This window comes from Cannabis sativa, chromosome 8 (genome assembly GCF_029168945.1).
Source record: "Cannabis sativa cultivar Pink pepper isolate KNU-18-1 chromosome 8, ASM2916894v1, whole genome shotgun sequence".
Classification (NCBI taxonomy): Eukaryota; Viridiplantae; Streptophyta; class Magnoliopsida; order Rosales; family Cannabaceae; genus Cannabis; species Cannabis sativa.
Window position 1 is genome coordinate 23,201,116 of NC_083608.1, and position 24,800 is coordinate 23,225,915.

General features: G+C 34.4%; 1 protein-coding gene and 1 non-coding gene across 2 annotated transcripts; one reads left to right on the forward strand and one right to left on the reverse strand.

Annotated features, from left to right (window-relative positions):
- The first annotated feature begins 11,766 nt into the window (after positions 1-11,766).
- Positions 11,767-13,998, forward strand: LOC133030487 (uncharacterized). The gene has a single exon (XM_061103244.1). The coding sequence runs from the start codon at positions 11,767-11,769 to the stop codon at positions 13,996-13,998; it is 2,232 nt and encodes a 743-aa protein (XP_060959227.1).
- On the reverse strand, positions 12,340-12,446 carry LOC115701773 (small nucleolar RNA R71). The gene has a single exon (XR_004008754.2). It is a non-coding gene; the product is annotated as a small nucleolar RNA R71 (small nucleolar RNA).
- Positions 13,999-24,800: the final 10,802 nt, after the last annotated feature.

The following is a 24,800-nucleotide window of genomic DNA, read 5'->3' on the forward strand; positions in this document are numbered from 1 at the left end:
TTATTAATATTATCTTATATTATTATTATAATATTATTTTTTTATTATAAAACTTATGAGTACGTTTTGATAATATACATATATATATTGGGATATCATTTTGTCCCGTGATGTACTTTTACGGAATGTATTCCGTGGTACATTAGATGGGTCACAGGGTACATTAAATGAGTGTTAGGGTACGTTTCTATTTTTTAACCCTAATTACCCCTAGATCAATCTCAGCTGTCAGATCAAATGACTCCATCATCTGACGGCTGCCGTACCGGATTACAATCCGTGAAAGTACAATAACGGGACAAAATCATATCCCTATATATATTAATGTTATAAATTTTTAAAACAGATGAATGAAAACAAAACCCTCCTTTTTCGTTAAAAATTCTCTCTCCTCTTAAATCTATTTTTTTCAATTTTCAATTCAAAACTTAGTGATCTAAGCTCCCGTAGTAGCAGGACAACAAATTCTCCTAGCCAGAAAGCTTAAGGTAAGGTTTAATTTCATTTTAAGTTTAAAACAATTAGTTTCGTATAGGGGTGATTAGTGTGTAAAAATTGCATATTTTTAAGTGTATTTGAGTACTAAATTAGAGTTAAATAATATATATTTTCATGAGTTTGAATGTAAAAATTAATTAATATGAAAATAAGTGATTTAATCTAATTTGTGTTAAATTTCAAATCAGGAGCATAAAGTGGATAGAAGTAAGAATGATGATAAGTCCAAACTAAAGAAAGCTCAAGTCCAACCTGTTGGAAATTATTTTACCAGGATCTTAGATCTACTCACAAGTATGTTTATTAACATCCTAAATAAGAACTTTCTAAAACGATAAAATAAACACATATAAAGTTTAGGAAACCTTACATTGGGTGCAGCGGAATAATATGACTCCTTCCGTTCAGATATCTAGCCCTTGATTCCTTTCTGTAGCATAGCATTATCAATATCTGAACCTGGATCTCTTTCTCTGAATCTTTGATGCTGAAACTCTTTTGCTGATGATCTTTCTTCACGATCTTCCTCACTATGATTGAGGTATCACTTGCTGTGTGTGGGCACTACTCATACACTAAGGATTTCGAAATTCAAGAGGGAAGAGAAAGAAGAAGTGGCAGCTAAAGATAGGGAGAGAGAAGGCTCAGTTTTTTCTGATGTGAAGTGTAATTTTCCTGAAGCCTTCACTATCTATTTATAGCATTCCACTAGGGTTAGATTTGAATTATATGGCATTAAAATAATGAAAAAATTAACTTAAAATACTACAATAGGTGGCTGGCCATACACTTAGTGGATTGGGCCTTGCTTTTTGCAATTTTGCAATTTTAACACCTTTTGTATCTGATTTTCTCAAAAATGCCAATTTCCTAATTCAACCATTTAAATGCCAATTCTAACTATTTAATAACTATAAATAATTATTAAATAATATTGTCATTTATCATATTTATTAATTGAACCATACAAAGTATCATAATTAACAAATATGCCCCTATAAACTCTTTCTTTACAATTTCGCCCTTACTTAGTGAAAATTCACAAATAGACATAGTCTAATTTGAGAATTATAATTGATTAATCAAAACCAATTACATGAGTCTTACAAGCAATATTATCTCAACTAGTGGGGGGACCATGGGTCTATATAACCGAGCTTCCAATAAGTAGATCAAGAATTTAGCACTAAAATTCACTAACTTATTAATTCTTCGTTGAATCCACGCATAGAACTTAGAATTGCACTCTCAGTATATAGAATGCTCTATATGTTCCACCATATAGACACATTATTAGTTATCCATTGTTATAATCCTAATGTGATCAATTATCCTCTATATGAATGATCTACACAGTAAAGGGATTAAATTACCGTAACACCCTACTATGTATTTTATCCTTAAAACACTTGACCCCGTATAAATGATATTTCAGCTTATGTGAAATGAGATCTCCACCATTTATTTTCGTTTGGTCAAGCTCGAAGGAGATCATCCTTTGCTTACTATTCACTAGATAGAAGCTATAGATTCCATGTTTATGCTAGCGCTCCCACTCAATTGCACTACCGTGTTCCCAAAAAGTATGTATCACCCTGACCTAAAAGTAGGCTTAACTAACAATTCAAAGAACACGAATAGCCTTTCAAGATTGAGCCTAATCATAACAGGATTAAGATCATTTGATCTAGGATCAACTAGGCGATATTGACTTGAATAGATTTTACGGTAAGTTTAATAAATCTAAGTCAAAGTTCAATATCGGTCCCTTCCGATGCATACTCCATGCATCCAACCTGAGCTTTACTTTAACCAATGCTCTGGAAAGAACATAGTATTTCTCCAAATACAAGTAAACTCTTGTTGTAGATTATCATATCAGTAAAATCCTGTGTCTGATAAATCTAGAAAACTTTATTCACATAGTCATGTTTACTTTCCAATGTGTTGACGGCACAATAAACACGATCAAGTATGTGAAAAAGGTTTCAGATGAATTTATACATTATGTACATATAATCATGAAATAAATCATGTGAACCATGCAACATTAAATGTTATTTCTGATCTATATTAATAAGTAAATCTGATTATATTGAAATGAGTTTTATTTAGGGCATAAAACCCAACACAACCTTCCATGCTTCTAACACAAATGTATTGTCAAGAATCATATCCCAAATGATTTTGGGCTATTTACAAAAATATGAGAAAATGAATATATGTTTTGATATATATGGCATAAAAACTTAATTACCCTAAATATGACATTTTTTAAAAAATATACAATTATGGAAAAAGTAATGAGGAATGCTATAAAAAACTTTGTGTTTCTTTTTATTTTTTTAAAAATTAAAACACTAAAATAAAGAAAAAATGATCTCAACTGTAGATGTTGTTTTTTTTTACAGAAATTAAAGTTGTTTTTTTTATTTAAACTACTGTTTTTTTTTTGTTAAAAACTAATTATTTCATTAAAAGCAGCAGGAAAAAAAAACAGTTTCATCAACATCATCCTGAAAAAAAAAACAAGTTTCATCAACATTGAAAGAAACTAATAATTTCATTAAAAAAAATAAAAAAAAATAGTTTCATTATGTTATTACAAATTTTTTATTTTAAGTTACTTTTTTATTATTTTGTTTCTAGGTTGGAAACTTACAATTACATTTTGTTTTTAATATTTGTATGCATGGTGTGTTGTTTTGATTATATTTGTGATTAATATATATATATTTTTTTTTGTATTTTTGTGTGTGTGTATTTTTTTTTTATTTGATTGTCTGATGAAACTAGTTTCAGTTAACTTTATAATTAATATTTATATTTTGTTATGATTTTTTATAGCGTCAAAACTGGTTTCATAGGTCGAAACTGGTTTCACATGTTTTAACTGTTCTGTAATGGGGTTGCTCCATTTTTATGATATTATTGTATTTTTTTTAGTTTGTATAAAACCAGTTTTATTATTGTATGATATTTGAACAATAATTTTTATTTTATTTTAAATAATCAATTTCTGACACACATATTATTTTATTATTTTTATAACTGGTTTTTTTTTTAAGTAACTAGTTTTCATAACTGTTTTTTTTTTTATTGTTGTTCATAATTGAGTTTTAAGTTACAATTTTTTATTTGATTATTTCAAGAAACTGGTTTTTATTTGTTTGTTTTTATTTTGGTTGTTTTACTAACTGGTTTCTCACATTACACTATTTTTTTTTTGTTATTCTTTTATGGTTTTTATTCGAGTTTTATGGTTTTTTTTTTTTGTTTTTATGGTTGTTTTACACTTATATATATTTTTTTAATATTTGTATGCATGGTGTGTTGTTTTTATTATACTTGTGATTAGTATTTTTTTTTTATTTGATTGTCTGATGAAACTAGTTTCAGTTAACTTTATAATTAATATTTGTATTTTGTTATGAATTTTTATAGCGTCAAAACTGGTTTCATAGGTCGAAACTCGTTTCACATATTTTAATTGTTCTGTAATGGGGTTGCTCCATTTTTATGATATTATTGTATTTTTTTTAGTTTGTATAAAACCAGTTTTATTATTGTATGATATGTGAACAACAATTTTTATTTTATTTTAAATAATCAGTTTCTGACACACATATTATTTTATTATTTTCATAACTGGTTTTTTTTTCTAAGTAACTAGTTTTCATAACTAGTTTTTTTATTGTTGTTCATAATTAAGTTTTAAGTTTCAATTTTTTATTTGATTATTTCAAGAAACTGGTTTTTATTTGTTTGTTTTTATTTTGGTTGTTTTACTAACTAGTTTCTTACATTCCACTGTTTTTTTTTTGTTATTCTTTTATGGTTTTTATTGCATTTTGCCTCTTTAATTTTCTTTGTTTCTTTTTTTCTCTTTGATTTTAATTTCTGTTTCTCTTTGCTATATCGCTACATAACGTATGTTTAAATTAATTCTATTTTTTGAGCAAGCAAATAAAAATTAAATGCCAAAATAAAGAATGAAGGTAGAAGTTTAGTTATTAGGTATTGATATAAAATTTATATATTCAAAACTAGTTTTTAAAGGGAAATTTGATTTTATATGCTTACAAAATTAAAAAATTTTATTATTAAACCAAAAATTTAAACCCTTAAAAAACTATGCCTTTTTTTTCAAAACCCCAAAAATACCCCCCTCACAATTCTCTCTCTCTGCATCATCTCTCTCTCTCTCTCTCTCTCTCTCTCTCTCTCTCTCTCTCTCTCTCTCTCTCTCTCTCTCTATATCTCATAGCCTCACTGACCTCCATCCTCGCGACCTCAGACACTCGAACCAGACACACGCGACCGCCAGTCGCACCCGAAATCTCTTCCTCCGAAATCGCGAGAAAAAAAATTGCCCCCAGGTCCGATGGTCGGGCCATGGGGTCCGATGGGGTCCGACCATCGGACACAGGAGCAATTTTTTTTTTTTTTTTTTTGCGTTTTGCCAGAGAGAAAAATTGCTCCCTGTGTCCGATGGTCGGACCATGGGGTCCGAGGTCCGACCATCGGACACAGTGGCAATTTTTTTTTTTTTTGCGTTTTCGAGAGAAAAATTGCTCCCGGAGTCAGATGGTCGGACCATGGGTCCGATGGGTCCGATTGGTCGGACCCCATGGTCCGACCATCGGACCTGGTGGCAATTTTTTTTTTCTGCGATTTCAGAGAGAGGAAGAGATTTCGGGGTGCGAATTTTGGGCGGTCCGAGAGAGTGGGGCTGGGTCGGGGTGTTGGTGCGAGTGGTCGGAGGTCGCGGTGAGGGTCGGAGGTCGGAGGATGGAGGTCGGAGGTGGTGGTGAGGGTGGGCGGTTGGGATGTGAGAGAGAGAGAGAGAGAGAGAGAGAGAGAGAGAGAGAGAGAGAGAGAGAGAGAGAGAGAGAGAGAGAGAGAGAGAGAGAGAGAGAGAGAGAGAGAGAGAGAGAGAGAGAGAGAGAGAGAGAGAGAGAGAGAGAGAGAGAGAGAGAGAGAGAGAGAGAGAGAGAGAGAGAGAGAGAGAGAGAGAGAGAGAGAGAGAGAGAGAGAGAGAGAGAGAGAGAGAGAGAGAGAGAGATGATGCAGAGAGAGAGAATTGTGAGGGGGATATTTTTGGGATTTTGAAAATAAAGGCATAGTTTTTTAAGGGTTTAGATTTTTTGTTTAATAATAAAATTTTTTAATTTTGTAAGCATATAAAATCAAATTTCCCGTTTTTAAATTTAGTATCGTTTGTAAAAGTTTAGTTATTAGGCATTGTGTATTTTTTCAGTATGTTATTGATGAAACTATTTTTTTTTTGTTGCCTCTTTTAATGAAGTAATTAGTTTTTTTTTAATATTGATGAAATTGGTTTTTAAAGTTAGTATCGTTTTTAGATTGTAATTTTTTTTTCGTTATCTTGTTGATGAAACTATTTTTTTTAATCTTTTAATGAAATTATTAGTTATTTTCAATGTTGATAAAAGTAGTTTTTAAAGTTTGCATTCTTTTTAGATTATAATTTTTTATATTGTTTTTTTTTCATGATGATGTTGATTAAACTGGTTTTTTTTTTTTTTGCTGTTTTTAATAAAATAATTAGTTGTTAACAAAAAACAAACAAAAAAAATAAATAAATAGTAGTTTAAATAGAAAAATAAACAAGTTTAATTTCTATAAAAAAATGAGATACAAAAATGTACACTAATTATATATATTTATATAAATACAAAGAGAAAAAAAAATAGTTTGAGAAAAAAAAAAAGAGAGAGACACAAAGAGAAATTAGAAAAAATAAAATAAAAGAGAAAATTAGAGAGAGAAGAGAAAAAAAAGAAAAAAGAAATCAGACTTAAAAATGAAAAGAAAAAAAAGAGCTAAAATTGACTAAAAAATATATAAAAAAGACAAAAAAAAAAACTTTTTAAAATTTAAATAAGTAAAAAACAATAAAATAGAAAAAAAAATAAAGAAAAGTATAAATGTAAAAATATCTTTGTCAAATTATAAAAGTAATGTTTGAAAAAAAAAATAGTATTTGGTGTAAATTTTTCAAATAGAAAGAAACCCTAAAATGTAAATGTAAAATAAACTAAAAAAAAAAATAAAACTATTTAAGTTAGAAACAAAAACATGAAATATGGGTTTGGATAAAAGGTTTACAAAAATATGGCATATCAAATACCATAAAAAGTCTTAAATATGAAAAAATGCCATAAAAGAGTGCCAAACCTATAAATGCCATATTTTTATAACTTTTTTACAAAATCTCATATTTCATGTAATTTTGACAATGATTTTCTCGAGGTCAAGCATCTCTTAAATCATTAGTTGGGCCTTAATTTTATTAAAAGCCCAAGAGGAAGAATCACACTAGTCCATATTGAGTTTAGACGTGGGTCATGATAATACGGAATAATAAAGGGGTAAGTTGAAAAATGACTCTTTTATTAATTAATTAAGCAAATTTGCCTCTAATTTTATATTTAGTTGAAACATACCTCTTTTTATATGTATTGTACCCAAAATACCCAGACATAAGATAGTCACATGGAGAGTATCTTGAAGTGACAGGGGCAAAATTGGTACAATGTTTAAAAAAAGAAGTAAAAATGATAGACTTTAAAAAAGAGGGTAAAAATAAAAGAGGATAATATAAAAATGGTATAGAGTGTAATTTCCTCAACAATAAAATGTTGCCAAATCCACTTGTTGAAGTTCATGTTCCAACAAAGCAAGGCACGTGCACCACCATCAGTTGCAAGAGTCCCACGTTTTAGCTTTCTCAATGTTTAACAACCGATCAGTGATTAATTTGAATGCTTCAGGAAATTAAATCGATATACATGGCCCATTACCCTAAGTTTTTGGAGCCACTTTTGCCATTAGTCTGTCCACGAATTTCACCCATTTCACAGCAAGCTTCAATTATAAATATCACCTTTTGTAATGTAAAAAAGGCATCAGATTTTAGAGAGAGTAGAAAATTATTTTGGCATTTTATTTTTCTCTCTTATTATTATTTTATTTATACTTATTTTAGTGACAAAAAATGAGTGTATTAGAATAGTAATATTGGTGAGATTAGAGTGTAGCTTTTGTAATTCTTATTTCTATTATTGATATTGATTCTTTTGTGCTTCATCTCCATATCTCATTTATTAAATTGTTCTTCATCTTCTAATTTTTCTTCCAAAGTTAATAGTATCTTTTATATAAGTTCAGTCATGCTTTTCTTATGTAAGTTAGGCTATTAATTATTTTGGTGTATTTATTATATTGTATGTCGTTTACTGCATTCTGCCAACAGTGGTATTTTGTCGATTTATGATATATAATATGATATACTGTCAAGTTAGATGTGAAATTCAATTTATGCAAGATTAATTAATTTGTGCTTTTATTATATACATCACTACTACAAAAAGAATATTTTGCAACACTTTTTTAGCAACACATGAGAAAAAAGTGTTACGAATTTATTAAAATACTTATTTAGAAACACCTATACAATAAGTGTTACCAAATAATATTAAGTTAATAAAAATATTTATTTGAATAACAAACTTAAATGTCATAAGGCAACACTTCTAAAACAATTGTTGTCTCATATTGCACTATAATAAAATCGATCACGCTTTTTTAAAAAATGTCACTAATTATAATTATTATATTTTAACAAAAAATTAAAATAGATATTAAAAAAGAGGTAACTACTTTTTAGAAAGTGTTGCATGTAATTACCCCACTAAGTCATTTTCTTCTCCTACTAATACGATCGTGATTATTGTTTTCTTCTCCAACAATCATTATTCCTTCAAACTCTAATGCAGAGAAATCAAAGAAAGCTATATATGTATATCTCTATGCTTATTAAACTAACTCAATTAATTCATATTACTTTTATGGTTTAATTCTTTTGATCAATCAATTCTACATTTTTATTTGTCTCACAGATTTGGATTTTGCTATGAATATCACATATTTGTTGACAGTACAAAGTAAGTTATTTAAGTATATATGCTATCTTTAATTGATGAATCTGTTATTTATTTATTTTTTTTCAATGGTGCAGCTAACATACGACATGGATTGACTATGAAGGATGGAAAATTAGAATTGCACAACTTTTTTTCTTCGTGAAATTAGGGGATGAATATATTTGTAAATATATATCATATATATTGATAAATTAGATATATTATTGTAACAATGCAAAATAGTGTTTAAATTTATTAATTTTTTGATTGAATAAATTGTGTACTTAGCATTTATGATCAGAGAAAATATTATAACTGTACTGCAAATTTTATTTAGAAAAAAAATTATCCTAATATTATTAAATATTTTTTTATATATATTTTAATATTTATTTAAATATTAATAATTTAAATATGGTGAAAGTAATAATAATAATAATAATAATAATAATAATAATAATAATAATAATAATAATAGACTTAAAGAAACTTACAGTTTCAGACTATGTTGTTGATATAGTCTTAAAGAAACTTACAGTTTCAGACTAAGATAATAAATCACAACGAGATATCCCTCAAAACAATAGTAAAAGGTTAAAAGTTTTTAAGCAGACATCTGCTATTGAGTGGGAGCCATCTGAGATGTAATCAAATGGGGAACATTAGGGGACAATCAAGAAAGATTTATAAAAGTGACCTATATGTTAGATATTAAGGAACTATGCATTAGTGATCCTAATATCCACACCAACTAATTAAGAATTTTGAGATAGTGGTTACTCTGGGGGTACAGGAATCATTGTAGAAGAGTGTAAAAACCCATCTATAATAATTCAAGCTTCATCAGAGAAAATATAACTTTGTAAATTTGAAATTACCAAAAAGTTATTTTACTGAAGAAAATTCTACACTGCATTCCAAATTTTAAAATTTGAGAGATATGTCTTCTATTTGTTCAGATGTACTTAATGGGCAGTAAGGATTTCAGTATCCGATGAGTAAAGCATATAGTTAAGGATGTTTCATAAGTTTTATGAACCTGATTTTAGATATATGGGTGGATTCAAATATACTACACTTGATCAGAGGATCGAGGCAAAAGATTGATTGTAATGCACAACTTGTTTTATGTTAGTGCAAGTGGGAGTTTGTTGGGTTTTGTGCCCTAAATAAAACTCATTACAATCTGATTAGTTATCAATTTAGAATTTTGAAGTGACTTATGATTACATGTATGTTACATGTTTATGGTTTAAATATATACTTGATATATGCACAAAATCAGTTAAATTCAGAACATATAGTTATTCACAATTACAGTATTGTCAATACAGTGGAATGTGATTGTGATTATATGATTCAAAAGATTTGGTCCCTGTTCATCAGTGTTTTGGATTTACACTGATGTGATAATCAGCGATGAAGTATACTTACACTTGGAGTAAGTGTTATGTTCTTTCCAGAACATTGGCAAAGTATACTAGTTTCGAATGTATGGAGTATACATTGGACTGGACCGATATTGAACTTAGATAAGATATTATAAACTTACCGTTGTATCTTTCCAAGTCAATATCAGAAGTTGATCTTAGATTAAGAGAATCTAAATCCTGATATGCTTAGGCTCAATCTCAGGAGTGCTATTCATGTTCTTTGATTTATTAGTTAAGCCTACTTTTGGGTCAGGGTGATACGTATATTTTGGGAACATGATAGCATAATTGAGTGGGAGTGCTAATAACTCTTGAGTAAAGAGTTCTTTGATATCACTTTAAGCATTTTTTTTATGTAATTGTGTGTCATTTAAGTTATGTTTGTCTCTTAATTTGTGAAAGTTTCAGTGTTTTATGTTTGTGTGTGTATTTTGAAGTTGTTAGTTAAAATCAATAACTCTTGTGCATAAATTGGCAAAGAAAATAGCAAGTTAGTCATGTTCTTAATTTTGCTGAAATTTTGTGAAGTTTTTGCTGCAGCAAACAGATTAGTGGCTGATGTGTTTTATTTTCTTAGAAAAAGGGTGAGTTGGCATTTCATTAAAAGAGGTGGCATTTGTGGAGATGACGTGGCAATATAAGAGTGGTGGCTGGAGCTATTACATGGAGAGGCTATCAACATGCCATGTGTAGGGTTTATTTGGGGCAAAAAGGTACTAAACCTAAGGAGAGAGAAGAAAGAGGAGAGCCTCCATTTAGAGAAAAAAAGGGGGCTGAACGAAAGGAGACTTTGGGCTGCCATCTTTATACAGAAAAAAAAAGAGAAGATTGAAAGAAGAAGAAGAAGAAGGAGGAAAGAGGAGAAACACAACAAGATTCAACATTCATCCTTTTGGAAAAATCCTCTATTATTGTTTGCTATTTCTTTCTTCTCTCTTTTAATTTCTTTAACTTAACATTCAAACTCCATGTCTAAGTTTTATCTTGTAATGGGGGTTCTTAAGTTAGCTATGAGCTAAACTTTTTAATGGTTTGAATTGTTGAAGAACCCTATGTTTAGTTGAGTAATTTTCTTATGCAAATATTTAGTAAAAATTCTCATGTTCATTCAAGTGTGTGTATTGCTAATTTCTTGATATTGTTTGGCCACCAATAGCTTGATTATTGAGTTATATTTAATTCTGGAAAGGTTAAATGTAATGGACTTAGCTTGAATGACACAAGTTCTTAATCTTTTTTTAGATTAGATTTGAAATAACATAGGAATATGTTATATCCTTGTGTAACAATTGAGAACTATGCTTGAAATGGTATTCTTGAGCTTGCTTGGCATAGGAATATGTTTGAACAGGTCCAAGGATTGATTGCATAAAATTTGGAAGAGTTTTGTGCACTTTAATGGAGTTCTTGTTAACCTGGGATTTTTGCTAAAGATTTGCTAACTTTTTGCTGCAGCAAAAACGCACAGTTTTTGCTAAACATAGGGGGATTCAATAGTTCAAGCCTTTCACATTTCAAAAGCTTACAACTAAATTTTATTTTCATCTTGCATCTACTTTTGAGTTAATTTACTTATTTTCTTACTCCGTTAGTTGATTCATTAATCATTTAATTTTAGTTTTTAGGCTTGTTGCTTGGTAATTAATTTTTGCAATAGAAATTTTATTTTCAGAGTCCTTGTGGAGACGATACTCATTACTTATCACTGTATTACTTGTTTGTGACTACGTGCACTTGCGTATCTAATTTTAACACAACAAGTTTTTGGCGCCGTTGCCGGGGACTGTAAATATATTTTGTTGTAATTGTCAATTAGCTTGCAATTTAGTCTATTATTTTGTACTCATTTTTGGTGACTCTTGTGCATTGGCAGGTGAAAATTTTATATGAACGAGTACCAAGAATTTGTTAATATTGATCTATATCCTATTGATCCCGAAATTGAGCGCACATTCAGAGAGAGAAGAAGAGCTCAACATAGGGCTCAAGGGGAAATAGAAATGATGGATGACCAAGGAAATGGACGACGAGCTCAAGGGGAAATGGCCCCTAATAATGGTCAAAATGCAGTGATTATGGCGGATGATAGAGATCAAATCATCCGACAATACGCAGCACCTCTTTTCAATGAGCTCAATCCGGGCATTGTTAGGCCAGAAATTCAAGCTCCACAGTTTGAGTTGAAGCCATTTATGTTCCAGATGCTTCAAACTGTGGGACAGTTTAGTGGCATACCCACCGAAGATCCTCACCTTCACCTTCGTCTATTTATGGAGGTGAGTGATTCTTTCAAATTGCCCGGAGTTACGGAGGATGCCTTGAGGTTAAAGTTGTTCCCCTATTCTTTGAGAGATCAAGCCCGAGCTTGGTTGAACTCCTTGCCTTCTGCGTCAGTCACAACTTGGCAAGAATTAGCGGAGCGGTTTTTGATGAAGTATTTTCCTCCCACTAAGAATGCCAAGCTCCGAAAGGAAATAACTTCCTTTCAACAATTTGAAGATGAGTCTTTGTATGAGGCATGGGAGAGGCTCAAGGAATTGTTGCGGAAATGCCCTCACCATGGTATCCCTCATTGCATCCAAATGGAAACATTTTACAACGGTCTCAATGCTCATACTCGAATGGTGGTTGATGCTTCGGCAAATGGTGCTTTACTTGCCAAGTCCTATAATGAGGCCTATGATATTATTGAGAGAATTTCCAACAACAATTATCAGTGGCCCACTACTAGAGTACCTTTGGGGAAGAAGGTTGCCGGTGTTCTTGAAGTTGATGCCATTACTGCTTTATCTGCCCAAGTTGCTTCTATGTCAAATATGATCAAAAATATGAGCATGGGTCAACAAATGGGTCAACAGAATGTTTCCTCACCTGTGGAACAACTTGAGGAGGTTTCTTGTGTTTTTTGTAGTGAGGCTCATACCTTTGACAATTGCCCATTCAATCCTGCATCTGTGTTTTACATGGGAAGTCAGAATGCCTACAACCAAACATACAAGCAACACCCAAACTTGGCATACAGAAATCAAGGGGCTGGTACTAGTAATTCATCCATGCTTCCTAGATCCAACTTTCCACCTGGTTTTTCTCAACAAGCCTTTCAACAAAGACAACAACAAGGTGTCCAAACAAGTTCTCTTGAGAGTATGATGCGTGATTTCATGGCCAAGACAGAAAATTTCATGACAAGAACTGAGAGTTATATGGCGAAGAATGACACTGCGATCCAAAGTCAAGCAACCTCCATGAGAACTCTAGAAAATCAAGTTGGGCAACTAGCTAATGAGCTTCGAAATAGGCCACAAGGTACTTTGCCTAGTGATACTGAAAATCCAAGAAGAGATGGAAAAGAGCATTGCAAGGCGGTAATCTTGAGGAGTGGTAAAGTTCTGGAGTCAAACGAGGAAGAAGCTAAGGATAAAAATGAGCCCACTTTAATCCAAAGTCGAGTAGAGAAAAATGTTGAACCTTCTAATATGGCAAAGGAGCAACCTGAAGAAAATGCTGCAGCAATTCCTCATCAAAATGCAGCAGAAAAGTTACTTAGCAAGCCACCCCCACCATTTCCTCAAAGATTTAAAAAGCAGCAAGAAGATGGTCAATTCCGAAGATTTCTTGATGTTCTAAAGCAGCTCCACATCAACATACCATTAGTGGAAGCTTTGGAGCAAATGCCCAACTATGTAAAGTTTTTGAAGGACATTTTGACAAAGAAAAGGAGGCTAGGTGAGTTTGAAACAGTGGCTTTGACGGAAGGGTGTAGCGCCATGTTGAAGAGCAAAATTCCTCCTAAGTTGAAAGATCCCGGAAGTTTTACAATCCCATGCACCATTGGCGGAAGAGATGTGGGTAGAGCCTTATGTGACTTGGGAGCTAGTATTAATTTAATGCCCATGTCTATTTTCAAGAAGTTGGGAATTGGAGAAGCAAGGCGAACCACCGTCACTTTGCAATTGGCCGATCGTTCCATGGCCCATCCGGAAGGAAAAATTGAAGATGTCTTGGTGCAAGTTGATAAGTTTATTTTTCCGGCCATTTCATCATTCTTGATTATGAGGCGGATAGAGAAGTTCCTATTATTTTGGGAAGGCCATTCCTTGCTACCGGGAGGACCTTGATTGATGTGCAAAAATGGGAACTTACTATGCGGGTGAATGATCAACAAGTGACTTTTAATGTGTTCAATGCCATGAGGTTTCCATATGAGATTGAGGAATGCTCTCGCATAAGTGTGAATGATTCTATTGTTGCTGAAAAATTTTACAAGGAAGCTTCGAAAGAGGAAAAGATGATAAGTTCTCTTGAAGAGCTTGAAGCTTTAAGTGAAGATGAAGAAACCAAAGTTACATGGGTAGAGTCAAAGCAGCCTTTCACTAAGTTTAGGAGGCCATTTGAATCTTTGGAGTTGTCAGAGAACAATTTCAAGCCTCCTAAGCCTTCCATTCAAGAACCACCCGAGTTGGAGTTGAAGCCGTTGCCTAGTCACTTGAAGTATGTTTATTTGGGAGATGGAGAGACCTTGCCGGTAATTATTTCTGCTATGTTGGGTGCCCAAAGAGAATGCTTGTTAGTTGATGTCTTGAAGAAATACAAAAGAGCCATTGGTTGGACCATGGCGGACATCAAGGGTATAAGTCCTTCGATTTGCATGCATAAGATTCTGTTAGAAGATTTGTGCAACCATTCTGTAGAGCAGCAGCGACGGCTAAACCCCATCATGAAGGAAGTGGTTAGAAAGGAGGTAATCAAGTGGTTAGACTTTGGCATCGTTTACCCCATTTCAGACAGTTCTTGGGTAAGCCCAGTTCAATGTGTTCCAAAAAAGGGCGGAGTCACGGTGGTAGCTAATGAAAATAATGAGTTGATCCCTACAAGAACGGTGACGAGATGGCGTGTTTGTATGGACTATCGGAAGTTGAACAAGGCCACGCGGAAAGATCATTTCTCGCTGCCATTCATTGATCAAATGCTTGATCGTTTGGCGGGAAAAGAATTCTATTGTTTCCTTGATGGGTATTCTGGCTATAATCAAATTGCCATAGCTCCGGAAGACCAAGAGAAAACAACATTCACTTGTCCATATGGTACCTTTGCCTTTCGGAGAATGCCATTTGGGTTATGCAATGCTCCCGCCACTTTTCAAAGGTGTATGATGGCAATTTTTTCAGATATGGCAGAAAACATTCTTGAGATCTTCATGGATGATTTCTCGGTATTTGGGGAGTCTTTTGACACTTGTTTAGTTAACTTGGAGAAGGTTTTAGCAAGGTGTGAAGACACGAACTTAGTTCTCAATTGGGAGAAATGCCATTTCATGGTTCAAGAAGGAATTGTTTTGGGTCATAAAGTTTCTAACAAGGGCATTGAAGTGGATAGAGCGAAAGTTGAAGTTATTGAGAAGCTGCCACCTCCTACTACTGTCAAAGGAATTCGAAGTTTTTTGGGGCATGCGGGTTTTTATAGGAGGTTTATTAAAGATTTCTCAAAAATCTCCAAGCCTCTTTGCTCTTTACTTGAGCAGAATAGATCTTTTGAGTTCACCAAAGACTGTCATGAAGCTTTTGTGACTTTAAAAAAAGCTCTTGTGTCCGCTCCCATTATTGTAGCCCCCGATTGGTCACTTCCTTTTGAGCTAATGTGTGATGCTAGTGATTTTGCAGTTGTTGCTGTTCTAGGTCAAAGAAGAGAGAAGGTGTTCCACTCAATTTATTATGCAAGCAGAACATTAGCTGACGCCCAATTGAACTACACTACTACAGAGAAGGAGTTATTGGCTGTGGTTTTTGCCTTTGACAAGTTTCGAGCTTACCTTGTTGGAACCAAAGTGGTGGTGTACACGGATCATTCCGCAATCAAGTATCTCATTGCCAAGAAGGACGCCAAACCGAGACAGATTCGTTGGGTGTTGCTTCTTCAAGAATTTGATTTGGAGATTCGGGATAAAAAAGGAGCTGAGAATCAAGTGGTGATCACCTTTCTAGACTAGAAGGTGATGATGAGATAAAGAAAGTTGAGCAGCCAATTAAAGAGATGTTCCCCGATGAAGCTTTATTGATGGTGAGCTTAGTAAACCAAGACTCCACTCCTTGGTATGCTGATTTTGCCAACTACTTAGTGAGTGGGAGGACTCCATCTGATTTAAAAGGGCAACCGCTCAAGAAGTTCTTCCATGATGTGAGGTCTTATTATTGGGATGAACCCTTTCTTTATAAGCAGTGTGTTGATCGTGTAATAAGGCGTTGTGTGCCGCAAGAAGAGGTTCAAAACATTCTTGAGCATTGTCACTCCTCACCTTATGGGGGGCATTTTGGAGGCCAAAGAACAGCTGCAAAAGTACTAAAATCGGGGTACTATTGGCCTTCCATGTTCAAGGATGCTTATGAGTTTGCTAGACGGTGTGATAGATGCCAACGGGTTGGTAATATTTCTGCCCGAAATGAGATGCCTTTGCAAGTTATCCTCGAGGTAGAGTTGTTTGATGTTTGGGGCATCGATTTCATGGGACCCTTTCCCCCGTCCTTTGGAAATTTATTCATTTTGGTGGCTGTAGATTATGTGTCAAAATGGGTGGAAGCAATTGCAAGTCCCACCAATGACTCTAAGGTGGTGATGAAATTTCTACACAAGAATGTCTTCACTCGTTTTGGGACTCCAAGAGCTCTCATTAGTGATGAGGGAACTCATTTTGTTAACAAAGTGTTGGCGGCTCTTTTGGCTAAGTATAGTGTCAAGCACAAGATAGCTACGGCTTACCATCCTCAAACGAATGGCCAAGCGGAGATTTCCAACAGAGAAATCAAAGGAATTTTGGAGAAAGTGGTGAATCCTACTCATAAAGATTGGTCTCAACGGTTGGACGATGCTCTTTGGGCCTATAGAACTGCTTTCAAAACTCCTTTGGGCATGTCTCCTTACCGTTTAGTTTATGGTAAGGCTTGTCATTTGCCCGTTGAATTGGAACACAAAGCTTATTGGGCCACGAACAAGTTGAATATGGATCTCCAAGCGGCGGGGGAAGCTCGAAAGTTACAATTGAATGAGCTTGAGGAAATGAGGTTGTTTTCGTATGAGAATGCCAAACTTTATAAAGAAAATACCAAGAAGTGGTATGACAAAAGAATTCAACCTCGAGTGTTTGAGAAAGGGCAGCGAGTTTTGCTTTTTAACTCGCGGTTGAGGTTATTTCCGGGCAAATTGAAGTCTCGTTGGTCGGGCCCATTCACCATAACCAAAGTTTATCCTCATGGAGCTGTGGATGTTTGTAATGAGCAATCCGGAAAGGAATTTAAAGTGAATGGGCAGCGTCTAAAGCATTATCTTGGTGGTGAGGTCGATCGAGCAAAAACCTCAATCACTTTGGAGGATGCATGAAGCGGAAAGTGGTTGGGTTGCCTTGTGTTCGAATTGTCAATTCTATTTTTAGGCAACCCAATGTTGGAAAAAGAACACGTACTGTAAATATTTTTGAAAAAAAAAAAAAGAAAAGAAAAAAAAAATGAAAAAATATGAAAGAAAAAAAAAAGAGTAAAAAAAAAATGAAAAGAAAGAAAAAAAAAGTATATATTTCTTCATTTTCCTTAATTTTTATTTTATTTTTATTTTTATTTATTTTTTTTTGTTCATTTTTCTTTTAGGTGTTTGGGTGGATTTCACACTTGGTTTGATGTTTCAGGTGGTTTTGGAACACAATTTGGAGCCTTGGAGGTGATTTGGAAGTTTAGAGATTTTGCTAAATTTTTGATGGACTTTTGCTGCAGCATTTCTGTGAAGCACAAAAGGAATTTTCGTTCATGTGGAGAACTTCCGCCTACTGCAGCATTTTTCTAGCAAAATTTTAGCAAAAGTAATACATATTCAAAGAGCACTCAGCAAGATTTTTGCTGAACTTTTATGGAAATTTTGCTACAACAGGCGTAATATCACCCACATTACGAGATTAAAGGTCCATCTATTACATATTACTCCTATTTTACTTATATATATATTTATACTATTATTAAAAAAAAAAAACAGAAATTTTTTTTTTATATATATATTAATATTATATTTATTTTAATCTATCCTATTATTACATAAAAAAAAAATTAATTTCAAATTTTTTTTACCCTACCCGACCTTTCACCCAGCCCCATCTCCTTCAGCCTCTATCATCTTCAACGCCCCCTTCTTCCTCCTGCCCAGACCCCTTCGACCTCCATTCTTCTTCACCTTCGAACAGCTCCACCGTCGACCTACAGTCGACCAAACCTCCGCCCACCACCATTCGACCCCCAGCAAACCCGAACCCAACCTCCACCATTCAACCAGACCTTCCCCAGCCCTTCTTCCAGAAACAGTCCCCACCTTTCAACCCCAAAAACATTCGACCTCCATTGCTCCGATTTCCCCAGAACCGCTCCTCTCCAATCTCCATCCATTGCTTAGTCGACCCCACAGCCGAACTCAGTCAGCCCCACCAAATCGACGACCTCCACTCCAGCAGCCCCGCCCCCATTCCACGACCAAAAAACCACCCAAGTCGACTCTTCCTCCTGCCCAGAACTAGTCGCCGCCCCTTTTGTCCGTTTGCCCAGACCCGAAACCACCTCCCACCACCATCGGAGGAGTTTCAACAATGAGAACCTCTCCCAAAACATCTCGGGGCTGATTTCAGACTTCATTCAGTGGATTTTCAATCATGGTGAGATCTTTCTTTATTTCTCTTTCCAGATTTGGGTTGTGATAAGGTTGGAGTAGATTTCTCATCAAAAATGTGTTGAAATTAATTTTGTACATGCTGCCCATTTTTGGTTATTGATGATTTAGCTAGTGTTGGGCAATGGCATTTTGAGAATCTGCACTGTTTAGAAGAAGGAATATCTAAATGCTTTAGGATTAACTGTGGTGAACAATGATTTTGATTCTCGTGGGTGATATTCAATTGGGCTGATTTGTTGCTAAACTCAATGTGTTTTTGTTGGTTGTTGATGTTCTGTTGATATTCCTGAGATTGTGTAGCAGATATTTTTGCCCCTATCACAGGATTTTGAGCCTACTGTTGTGATATTGAGCCATGGCAACCACCAAATCCAAATCTCGTAAGCGTAAAGCTCCGGCCAACACCTTGCCCACACCTCCACCACAACAACCAACCCAACCAAACCCACCAACCCTTGCCTTGCCTTCCTCCACCACACACTCACCACCCCGTACTCGTCCCCGTAAGGCCTCCTCACCTAAACCCAAAGCTCCAACCGCCAAAGCCACTCCCTCAACCTCAAAGGGCCAACCCAAGCCTAAGCGCACCACTTCCACATTTCCACCACCTAAACAGAACCCCACTACTCGTCCTAAAGCGAAAGCCGACCCCGTCCGTCATCAAGAGCGGTTTGAGATATTACGAACCCGCAGCCAGTTGGCCGAGCGCGGCTTTCTCCCTGCCCCGGAAGCTTTACCTGCATATATTACAAATTTGATTGCGGAGCACAAGTGGGAGAAATTTTGTGCAATTCCTAAGCCTGCTGTGGCCTCGGTTGCCCCTGAATTTTATGCTGCACTTGATCCAAAGTATCCGGATGTCGTTAGAGTGAGGGGTCAGAGTGTCCCCTTTTCTCCTGATGTGATTAACGACTTATATGGATTGAGAGCTCCGCTTGAGGATGAGTTTGCTCTTTGGAGGATTAACCCAACCTCTATTCCATATGACGCCGTGCTTCGTGCTGTTGCTCACCCAGGTTCTGAATGGTCTATCTCGTCTTCCGGCCACCGCACCTTGTTACACTCATCTCTACGGCCTGAAGCGAGTGTTTGGCTTGCTTTTATTAAGTGCTCTTTGATGCCCACAACACATGACACCACAGTGAGCCAGACACGCCTCTGTTTATTGTATTGCATCCTGGCAGGCAAGAAAATGAATGTGGGCAAGATCATTTATGAGGAAATTTGGAAGTGTTTTCAGAAAAAAGGCGGCAAGTTATTTTTCCCAGCTCTCATCACTCAGATTTGCCTAGCGGGTAATGCCGCTATTGGGGACGATGAAGAACTTCTAAGAGAGCGGACCAGCATTGATTTGGTCTCGATTCAGCGTGTTGCCACTCATTTCACACCCTCGACTGCTCCTCCCAAACGTCACCAGCCATCTAGAAGTCAGACGACTTCCGCCAATCTTCCTCGCACTCAGCAAGAACAAATCATGAATCGCCTAGCACACCTTGAGGAGAAGCAACTTACCTACTTTCGCTATGTTCAGGCGCGTGACACTGCATTAGCAAAATCTCTAAAGCGAATGGCGCCAAGGCCAATAGTTGACTTCCCAGTGTTCCCACAAGAAGTATTTGCTCGATGGGCTGATCCAGAAACTCCGGAAGACTCTAGCACTTCAGAGGATGACCCCGAGGGATAGACAAAGGGAGTACTTTTTTCTTTCAGCTTCAGTATTTATTTTTCACTTGTCTTTTCTATTTGTGTTCTTGTTTTTTCTGTTATAGTTGTTGTTGTTTGTCTTGTTATTTTATGTTCGGGTTGTATCTTGTCTTTGTTAGTGTTGCCTAGGGGGGCTCGATGACGATGTCGTGTTTACACTTAGTTCTTGAAACTGAATGTTTTTCTTTTTAAGTTTTAAGCTGCCTGTTTTAAGTTAACATGTTGGTTGCCCTTCGTTGTTGAAAGTTTGCCTCTCTTGATTGTGCTCATAGCTTGACTAAATGGTTTGTGTCACTAATTCGTTTGAACTAAACCTTTGTGAGAGTTTAAGTCTCTAGAATTACTTAGCAATTCTTCCTTGAGGCGAAATCCTAGACATCCCTACCCCGAGGAAGTGATATAGGCCGTGTTTGGAACGTTTGAACCTTGAAGCCTACCCTTGAATATTTTATCCCTAGTTTTGCCCCCTTGAGCTTGATATTCACATTCTCTTTTCTTCGCCACTACATAGCCTAGCTAGACATAAATTTTCTTTTTCACCTCACCCCAAGACGCATTGGTCTTTATAAGATACTAATTTTTATTGCATATTTGGGAGTTGTGGGGAGCGTAGTGAGTGAGTGTCAATTAGGTGAGTATTTGCCAATTTTCTTTTTCTCTTTTTCTAAACATTGAGGACAATGTGTTCTTTAAGTTTGGGGGGGAGTGGTTCTCACCTTTATTGTTCTCTGTCTATCTAGCTAGTTTATGTCATTTCTATTTAGTTTATATAAGTTTATTATTCAAAAAAAAAAAGTTTGTACTTAGAAATTGTCCCCCCTTTCTTGAAAAAAAAAAAAAAAAAAGAGAGAGATCAAAGTCAAAAATAAGTTTGGGGGTGCCAAAAAAATATATGCATGTATATATATATATATATATATATATTAGTAAAGAATTAAAGCTAGTGGCAAGAGTTATATTTGGTTTGTGGGGTTTCTTAAGGGAAAAATTTATTGTGCATGGCTTAGGTCCTATAAAGATCAATGTGTTTAGGGTGGTTCGAACCGAAACTAATTTTCCTTATCTTACCTTCACCCTAGCCTATCATTACAAGCTTGGCAAAGTCCTATTGATCCTTGGAGTGGTGTGTGTCTACATTAGTGGAGAGGAAGTTGTTAGGTAACCTATGGAGGCATCATTTGAACTTGAGGACCAATGTTTAGTTTAAATGTTAGTTGATCGAAATTGTTTAGGAAAAGCTATGCTTAAAAAAAAAAAAAAAAAAAAAAAAAAAAAGAGAGGGGCACTTGACACCTATTTTGGGCAGCGGCATTTAAACTTAAAGAATTCGATTTAACGCTTGAGCAAGATCTTCATTCAGTTGCCTTTTGCAGAACATTATTCCTGAGAGCTATTTCCCCTAGGTGTGTGCATTGACAAGACAAGTTGCATCCTGTTTTTGTTGAATATCTTTGTTCAGTTCAGTGGCGTTTGTTTTGAAATTCTGTGAGCTGTTTGTTGTTCTAGTTGTTATGGTTTTGTTCTCATCACTCGAGGACGAGCAATGTCATAAGTTTGGGGGTATTTGATAACTCTTGAGTAAAGAGTTATTTGATATCACTTTAAGCATTTTTTTTATGTAGTTGTGTGTCATTTAAGTTATGTTTGTCTCTTAATTTGTGAAAGTTTCAGTGTTTTATGTTTGTGTGTGTATTTTGAAGTTGTTAGTTAAAATCAATAACTCTTGTGCATAAATTGGCAAAGAAAATAGCAAGTTAGTCATGTTCTTAATTTTGCTGAAATTCTGTGAAGTTTTCTTTGAAAAGAAACAAATTAGTGGCTGATGTGTTTTATTTTCTTAGAAAAAGGGTGAGTTGGCATTTCATTAAAAGAGGTGGCATTTGTGGAGATGACGTGGCAATATAAGAGTGGTGGCTGGAGCTATTACATGGAGAGGCTATCAACATGCCATGTGTAAGGTTTATTTGGGGCAAAAAGGTACTAAACCTAAAGAGAGAGAAGAAAGAGGAGAAGCACAACAAGATTCAACATTCATCCTTTTAGAAAAATCCTCTATTATTGTTTGCTATTTCTTTCTTCTCTCTTTTAATTTCTTTAACTTAACATTCAAACTCCATGTCTAAGTTTTATCTTGTAATGGGGATTCTTAAGTTAGCTATGAGCTAAACTTTTTAATGGTTTGAATTGTTGAAGAACCCTATGTTTAGTTGAGTAATTTTCTTATGCAAATATTTAGTAAAAATTCTCATGTTCATTCAAGTGTGTGTATTGCTAATTTCTTGATATTGTTTGGCCACCAATAGCTTGATTATTGAGTTATATTTAATTCTGGAAATGTTAAATGTAATGGACTTAGCTTGAATGACACAAGTTCTTAATCTTTTTTTAGATTAGATTTGAAATAACATAGGAATATGTTATATCCTTTGTTAGAAAAATTAATAATAAACCCAAGATCTATTTGTATATAACATAGAGCACAATAGTAATATATAATAATTAGGTATGTGTACTTGATTGATCCATAGCAATTATCTCTGTTTGATCCACAGCAGTTACTCCAATTTGATAGTGCAATACTATCAACTAAGTCTTCCTCCCTAGATCTCTATATCAGAAGCAGTTTATTTATCTGATTATCAAAAGGTATACAATTGTGATGAGACAATATGTATTTATAGAGTTAGGGAGGGGACTTAGCTACAAAACCCTAGTTGAATTTGGGCTCCGCTCATCAAAGGCTTCAGTTAACTAGAAAAGCCCACACTTCTGCTTCACCTAGACTTTACACACAGATGCTAAGCCCATGAACAAGTGATCACCAACAATATGGGCTAACACAACAAAGAACTATCCAATCAACCCAAGTTTTAATAAAACCAATAAAATTTAATGTAAGCCCAAATAAAAGTCTAACATTCTCCCACTTGGGCTACATTGATTTTAATACATATATATATTATATATCAAAATAATTTTGTTTGAAAACGACTCATGGGTTGAACAACAGAAAAAACATTTGTGGCCACTTTAAAAAATGATAGTTCTCTGATAGCATCTCAACATACCGGTCCAATTTAACCTTTGATAATGAACTATGACAGTCATATTGTTTTTAACTCAACAAAAGACATTCATAATCACAAATACCAAAGTATTAAATCGACATGGTCAATAAGTCTAGTAGTGTGGTAAGGAATTATGTTCAACATGTGATCAATTTAAAAATAACATAATATCCTTATCAGTCCTCAATTTCACTGATACTGCGATGCTTAATAAATAAGCCAGTGAAATTAAACATACACTACTTAATAAATAAGTAAGTGTCACTAAACTTGCTTAAAACATTAAGCCAACAAAATATTATTGTCTTTTAGTAAATATACTTAAAATACAATGATCACAACAAGACATGAACTACATGCTTTCAATTCAATTATTCTCGAGAATATAACAAAGCCTAACTGAAAGCATAAACATCCAATAATCAAAAAGTATTGGCCCACAAAGTAGTTCATAACATTAACAAGTAAATTACATATAAATGTAATCTCAAAAGATAAAGCAAGAAACTCCCACTAACCCAAAGGAGCAAAAGATTATAAAATGCCTATATCAAAAACATGTTTATCAAACAATATGGCACTTAATCCTTTGGTTAGAGGATCTGCAAACATCAACTTGGTCTTTCAATATTCTATCACAATGTCTCCTTTCTTAACCAAGTCTTTAATAGTGAGATACTTTATTTCCTTATATTTAGAAGCACTACTAATCTCATTATTCTTTGAAAAGAAAACAACAATACTATTATCACAATAGATTAGTATAGGAGAGGAAATAGGATCAACTAGTCGTATCTCTAAAAACAAAAATTCTTTAACCATAGAGCTTGCAAAGATGCACCATAACATACGACAAATTCAACATATATAGTAGATGATACGATTAAAGTCTATTTAACACTTTTTCAAGAAATAAAGAAGACTAACAAAAGTGAAAATATAGTCAGAAGTTGACTTTAAATCATCTACATAACCACCAAAATCTGAATCTGAATAACCAACAACTTAAAGATTGTTGACATGCTTATACACAAGCATAAAACTCTTCGTTCTTTGTAAATATCTCAAAACTTTATTGGCTGCAACCCAATGATCATGGCCAGGATCAGATAAATATCTCCTAAGAACATCGACCATGAAAGCAATATCAGGTCTAGTGCAAACCTAAGCATACATCAAACTCCCTACTGCACTTGCATATGGGATATTCTTCATTGCTTCTCTTTTTTAAGTCGTTCTTAGGACAATGTTGCTTAGTAAATTTGTCCCTTTCAAAATAGGAACGAAACCAGCTTTACACAAATCCATGTTGAACCTTTTGAGCACACGATTATTGTAAGCTTCTTGAGGTAAGCCAAGAAATTTTCAATTCTTATCATGATAAATCTCAATCTCCAAAACTAAAGATGCCTCTCCAAGATCTTTCATATCAAAATTGGTAGATAGAAAAC